At 37.7% G+C, this 7,185-nt stretch overlaps 1 protein-coding gene across 1 annotated transcript in view; it reads left to right on the top strand.

The window, feature by feature from the left end:
- Positions 1-7,185, top strand: part of SPTLC1 (serine palmitoyltransferase long chain base subunit 1) — a 167,779-nt gene that overhangs the window by 151,575 nt on the left and 9,019 nt on the right. The window contains exons 10-12 of the mRNA XM_007955171.2: positions 156-251; positions 612-708; positions 2,761-2,815. Of these exons, the coding sequence (XP_007953362.1) occupies positions 156-251; positions 612-708; positions 2,761-2,815 (248 nt within the window). The remainder of the gene's footprint in view (positions 1-155; positions 252-611; positions 709-2,760; positions 2,816-7,185) is intronic.

The raw sequence follows: 7,185 nt of genomic DNA, 5'->3' as shown, positions 1-7,185 counted from the left end.
TGCAGATAAAAATGTCAGTGAATGGGGAAATAACAAAGAAAAAATATTGAGACACTTTCAGAGACAGATTTTGAAACATCTACTCTTTTAGCAACAAACAACCCTTTTTTCTTTAATTGAGGAATAACTACCACTGTTTCCCTCTTTTCTGGCAGATCGATGATATTGATCTTATCAGTGCAAACATGGAGAACTCCCTTGCTTCTATTGGGGGCTTTTGTTGTGGCAGGTCTTTCGTAATTGACCATCAGGTAGGCTTGTTTTAATAACAAAACTTATAAACTGAAAGTGGTTGCTTCATTGGTCACCACAAAATGTAACTTCTGAATACAAAATTTCATTCTAACCTAATTTATTATGCAATTTTCACTTACAAGTCTGCTTTTTAAAAATCACTCAAAATATTTATATTTAGAAATTATGTCCCTTTGTAAAAAAAAAAGTCTTGTTTTTGTTACATGCGTAAATTTAATCTCTACTTCGATCTTTCCACATCACCATTTTTACACATAATTCTGTAGGTGGTATAGGGAATCACTGCCTGCAAAATGTTTACCCCAAAAATACACAGAAGGGTATTTATGTTGTGAACTTGTTTTGGTTCTTCCCAGCGACTTTCAGGCCAAGGCTACTGCTTCTCAGCTTCACTACCTCCCCTATTAGCTGCTGCTGCAATTGAGGCTCTCAACATCATGGAAGAGAATCCAGGTATATTCTTTTAAACCCAGAAAGTCAAAGAGCTCTCAGATTATGTTAATCATGTTACTGGTTTGCTTTCTGCAGGAGTTAAGTAGTGAAAGTTATTTACTTAAGTCTAAAATCTTACTCGGGGTTATATCTGGCATCATAGGAAGAATGTCAGAGAAACTGTCCCTCCCTCAGGAATTCAAGTTAGAGTGTCTCTATTGTTCTCAGACCTAGAGCCAAAGTACTGCTGGCTCTGGTATGTGGAGATGCTAAGATGAAGAATTTCCTTTTAAATGTTCCTATTCGTGTAAAAACATGATATTCATTGTTTGCTTTATTTATGCTATGTTGAGAAACTAGATGAAGTGTGCTGCTTTTTGGTGTATTTAGTTTTATATCTGCTCTCTGGTTTTCCCTTCAGCCTTTGAAGCAACACTTGGTACCGAGGCAATCCTGGTTCACCAATAGAAAACTTGCTTGGTGGGCTCACTCATGTCCTGCTCTTAGCAGGCACTTACGTTGCAGGGTTTATTGAAATGAAGTTTATAGGGTTCTATCTCATTTATACCAAAAAAAAAAAAAAAAATCAACACAAGAAACTCTTTTGAAAAGTCAGATATTTGAGATTAACCCTTAATAATCATCATTGAGGAAATACTGTTCCATTTACTTCTGGAATTCCAGTTACTAGCATAATACCAAAGAATAAAAAACTCTTACTGAAACAGTGTAAGTTAAGTAGTTCCGTGTTTTGAAGATAAAGGAACAAATGAGCAGAAAGGTAGGATAAGCCACTACCTACCTATGAAACCTCTGGCAAAAGAACTGCATTTGTAAGTCATATATCCTAATTCCCAAAAGGTACTGCCCTCAGATTGTACTCAGATACTCAAATGTTGCTTTTATAGTAGACAACTTCTTTATGAAATAGATATAAAACCTGTTGCAGCAGAAAGTAATTTGACATATGTTGTGCCATTGCCTGTGCCCTCCTCTCTCCAATGAAAGATTTTTATTTAACTGTGGTGAAATATGTATGGTAAAACATTTGTCATTTCAAACATTTTCATATGTATAATTCAGTGTATTATTTATGTTCCCCATATTATGCCATCAAAAGATTTTAAGTATCAGTTTTTTTCATGGACTTCATTATCTTTTTATTCTTTAAGTATGCCATACAAGCCTATGAAGAAATGAAAAAAAAAATTAACTTTAAAAAGACAAAACATTTAGACTTGGGAGAAATTTTGCGTCTTTTCAAAGCATTTCATTTTACTATTTATTTACTATACATTCAGTTTGAAACCCAGCTTTTTCTTGTGAACAAATTTTTATAAGAATTCTTTCTAGCTAATAGTTTTGTGAAAATTGCCTAGTTAGAATAAAATTTTAACTATAAAATAATGGCTCCTACTCAGGGGTTGTTTAGGCAAAATAAAAAAGTCAACTGTTAATTAAACATGTGGCTTTAGCTGTGATTGAGAAAGGCAGAAGCAGGCCTTACCTGGTAGTTCTTTTTCTAAATTTCCAATGTTAATTTTAATCCAGGGAGTCAGAATGTATAAGTATGTCTGTGTGCATATTCATATGCTTGCTTTTAGATGACCTGACACTCCTACCTCTTTGGAAGGTGGTATTAGATATTTTGATTCTTGAGTTTTCCTTGAACAAAAGGAAAATGTTGAGCAAAATATAAAAATTATAGTCATGTCTACTTTTTACTAAATTGTCTGGGATCCAAAGGTAAGTATAATAGATTTAGTACCCTTTTATTCCTCATCCTCTTAGCCACATTATCTATAGACTCTTGATAAAAGTAAGGGTCACTATTTTGCATGAAAAACCGTCCCAGATTTTGCTGAAAGTAGGCCAGCAAGATGAGAAGACACCAGGTTTCTAAGTGCCAAGAGACAAATGCTGAGGCCTGCATAGCAGTGCAAGTTACTAGCTCTCTATTATGTGGGAAAGGTTTGCTTCATTTTAAATTGAATAACTGGGTCTTAAGAGTAATTTTAGGGTAACGATATCAAATATTTCTAATATATTATCAAAGGTATCTTTTTCATTCAGGTATTTTTGCAGTCTTGAAGGAAAAGTGCAAACAAATTCATAAAGCTTTACAAGGGTAAGTGTTATGTATTTTCCACCAATTTAAAGTTTATCCATACCACGTTTAAAGAATTAGTGAAACACTCTCATTTTGACATTTAAAGTATCATAACTTTGTTTTCATAAAAATGAATGATATAAGCTCATTAATAAAATATTATAGCAATAAAGAAGATACAGGGAGCTCTGGTAGCATAGTGGCTAAAGCACTTGACTGCTAACCGGAAGGCTGGCGGTTCAAACCCACCAGCCACTCCTCGGAAGGAAGGTTGGGCAATCCTACTTCCGTAGTGATACTGCCTCGGAAACCCAAGGAGGGGTCGCTATGAGTCGGGGGCGACTCGACGGCAAATAACAACAACAACAACAACAACAAAGAAGATACAAAGATGGAAGTAGCATATCACTCAGAATCTTACCACTGGAAATAACCAGGGTAAACATTGGAATATCTCTCTGTTCTGCACAGATAAAAGGATATAATAATGTGTTATATCCTGTGTAGGAGTTCTGGTGGCCTAGTGCCTAAGGCATTTGACTGCTAACTAGAAGGCTGGTGGTTCAAACCCACCAGCCACTCCTCAGAAGGAAGATGGGGCAATCTACTTCCATAGTGATACAGTCTCGGAAACCCAAGGAGGGGTCACTATGAGTTGGATCTGACTCAGTGGCAGTGAGTTTGGTTTTTTTCCTTAATAAAAAAAAAAAAAAAATCATTTTTTTTAATTGTGATTTGGGTGAAAGTTTACAGAGCACATTCACTTTCCATACAACAGTTCACATACACTTTGTCTCATGACATTTACTACAGTTTACCACAATGCAGCGTCTCCCCTCCTACTTCCTCCTGATAGTTATCTCTTCCCTGTGTCCTTCCCTGCATGCACTCCTGCCCCCTGAGCTATGTCCCTGTGCATAAACAGCTTTTCTATTCTCCCATGATTGTTTTCTCCAAGGAGTATATCTACCTCAGGTACATGTTCAGCTCATATGCCTGTCTTTTGTTTGGCTGGAAGCTACAGGTGTGGGTTCAATTCCACACCTAAAAGCAGGTAGGGGCCACAGTTTCAGTGGTTCTGTCAGGCTCTATCAGACCAACAAACCTGGTCCCTTTTTTTTCCCCCCGCCCAAATGATTTTGAGTTCTGTTCCGCATTGTTCTCCTACTCTATCCAGGGTCTCCTACATAGATCTCCGTCAAAGTAGTTGACAAAGTAGTTGACAAAGTAGCTGGGCATCATCTGGTTCTTCTGGTCTCATAGTCATATAGGTTAAGGATTGCCTGGTGTACCAATCACTTGGACTAATTATTTCCATGAATCTTTGATTTCCTTCATTCTTCTTTGCTCTGCACAAGGAGAGACCCAGCATTGCATCCAGATAGCTACTTACAAGCTTTTAAGATCCCGTTCGCTACTTGCCAAAATAGGAGGTGGAACAATGTTTTGTGTAGAGTTTGGTTTTTTATACTCTATGTGTTAAGTAGCTGATTTCATACCCTCCATGTTACTTTTTTAATAAATTACTAAATTCTGTTTTACTTAAATTAATACCAGAAAAAGAAATGAAATTGAAGTAAACATTATGGAAGTTTCGGGGGTTTTCTTTTTGTTGTTGTTCTTTTTTTAACTATAAAAGATTAGCTCTTTAAGATTTCTCCAGAGTTGAGGAAAATTTGAGATTAGTTACACTCTGGCAGATTTCTAGTCTTACAGAAAGTGATCTCACATTGCCTTAGTCCTTTCCTAACATCAAACATACCTTTTTTGATCATGAAAGTCCTATCTCTCTCTTACCAGATATGGAATCTAGAGACTTTACAAAAAGAAAATAGTATTGATCAATGAGTAGATCACCGCTGTTCCAGATAAAGTGGGGGCAAAAATAATTTAAGTTCTGGGTGTGGATGTATGATACTAACAAAAGTTCCTACATGATTTATTGTAGGTATTATTTGTATTGATTCTGGTTACATGGGTTGCATGAAATATTGATATACTAACATGGGCCTGACACATATAAATTTCATGACCACTACCCTCAGATACCCTTCACTCTGGCAGTGTTAATGTTGATTTTATAAGCCCAGTCTTTTACTTTCCCCAGTTATTTCACAGCATTTCTACCCAGTCCCTCTATCTTTAATCTGCCTACTTTCAGCCGATATTCTTGCTTCATGCTGTCACTTGGAAATGCCTTCATTTTCAAACAAATCTACACACCTACTGGTGTCTAAATCAGTCTTCCCTTCAGTGATAACTGAAGAGATGTTCCTCTACCCACCATAGGCCCTTCTTTCTTAAGGATTGATTGCTTTTGATTGTCCCCTCTACTATCAGTCTCTTCCCTCTCCTGAGTCATTTTTCTAGCATTTAGGTATACTCTCCTCTCTCTTGTTTCAAATTCCTCTTTCTCCTGACTCCACATTCCCCTCTAGCAACTGCCTCAGGTCTCTGCTTTACTTTGGAATCTTCTCAAGATCTGTTTGTGCTTTCTTCACATCATCTCTCATTTACACTTGAAATTAGTGAAATCTGGCATCTACTCTTATGCTCTACCCAAACTGTTCCTGTAGGGGTCACCAATGAGTACAGCCTTACTTGGTCCACTAGTCACTGTCAGCATTATTAACTACTCTTTCCTTCTTGCAGCTCTTTAATTGGAATCCAGCATACCACAGTTCAGGGTTATTTTTTTTTCTGACTCTTTTGATTGCTTCATCTTGGTCTTCTATAGAGGCTTTCTTTCAATGCCCTCCTCTTAGTCTTGGTCTCTTTCCTCCTCTGTTACCTTCTTGGAGAATTGTCTCTTCCACACCTGGATCTTCTGATCGTTTCATGACATCTGTATTATGTTGTGTCTCCAATCTCCACTGCTCCAGGGGCTCTAGGTCTCATATTCAGTTGCCTTCTCAGATATACCCTTAGATGATTCCATAGTCACCTCACACTAAACACACACTAAAGTGTATGTGGGAACAAAGCATGCGAGTATCTAGGTCGTTAGAACAGCAAACAAACAGCAAGGAGACCAGTGTGGCAAGAAGTATGAGAATGAGGGAATCTAGTGAGATGATGGCCAGGTAAAGGGGGCCATAACCACCCAGGGCCTTGTAGGCCAAGGCAAGAAGCTTGCCTTTTACTCTCAGATAGGAAGCCATGGCATGGTTTTGAGCAAAAGAGTAGTATGATGTGACTTGTGTCTTAGCAAAATTACTCTTGCTATAGCTCTGCTTGCTTAGTGCCTAAGGCACTTGACTGCTACCCAGAAGGCTGGCGGTTCAAAACCACCAGCCACTCTTTGGAAGGAAGCTTGGACAATCTACTTCCGTAGTGATATCCAAGGAGGGGTCACTATGAGTCAGGTCCAACTTGACAGCACATAACAGCAACAACATAGTGTGAAAAACTAGATTATGTGGTAGAAAGGACAGAAGCAGAGACCAGTTAGGAGATTGTTGCAAGGATGTGGCCAAAGATGATGGTGATTCTGACCTTGATAATAACAGTGAGAAGGGTTTGGATTCTGGGTTTATTTTAAAGGTAGAACCAGCTACCTTCATATGTGGGGTGAGTGAGAAAGAGACTCAAAGTTGATCTAAGGTTTTGGTCTGAGCAACTACAAAGATGGATCTGCTAGTGACTGAGGTAGGTAGAACTGTGGGGAAAACAGTTTTGTTGGAGAAAATTCAGTGTAGGATATGTTAAGCATGACATGCCCATCAGACAGCAAGTAGAGAGTAGCAGCTATATATAAAAATTTGAAATTCAAGTGAAAAAAACGGCTAGAGATAAATAGTATTTCAAACATTTCAATATTAAGATGTTAGGAACCAGCAAAAGAGACTGAGAAGGGGTGGTCAGTGAAGAAGAGGAAAACATGAAAAGTCTAGGATTCTAGAATTAAGATGAAGAAGGTGCTTAAGTGGTGAAAATGTCAATTGCTGCTGCTGATAAAATAACTGAAAATTAATCCTTTGATTTCATCATATAGAAGTTATTGGTGACTTGATGAGCGGTTCCAGTGGAGTGGTAAGGAAAAAAAGCCTGATTGGAATAGGTTCAAGAGAATAGGAAGAGAGGGACTGTACACAGCTTAGATAACTAATTTTTACAAGTTTTGCTATGAAGAGGAATGGGGGTATGGGATAGTGGCTGCAGGAAGAAGTGGTTTCAAGAGTGGGTTTCTTTGGTTTGTCTAAGACTAGTGAGATTGGTTTCTAAATATCAGCAAGAACCACATCCTTTGTTCTACTGCTCTGTGGTACTGTTTCTGTTGTATACCAGTTTCTCATTTATACTTAGATCTGTTTTTTAGCTGTCTCTCCCATTTCATTGATTTATTTACTCAAACTTCAGACTCTGTTTTTATTGTTGTTGTTGTTGTT

This window comes from Orycteropus afer, unplaced genomic scaffold (genome assembly GCF_000298275.1).
Source record: "Orycteropus afer afer isolate SDZICR_OR568_19922 unplaced genomic scaffold, OryAfe1.0 scaffold00492, whole genome shotgun sequence".
NCBI lineage: Eukaryota > Metazoa > Chordata > Mammalia > Tubulidentata > Orycteropodidae > Orycteropus > Orycteropus afer.
Note: the sequence above shows the minus strand (reverse complement) of the source record. Positions and strands in the feature narration are given on the sequence as shown.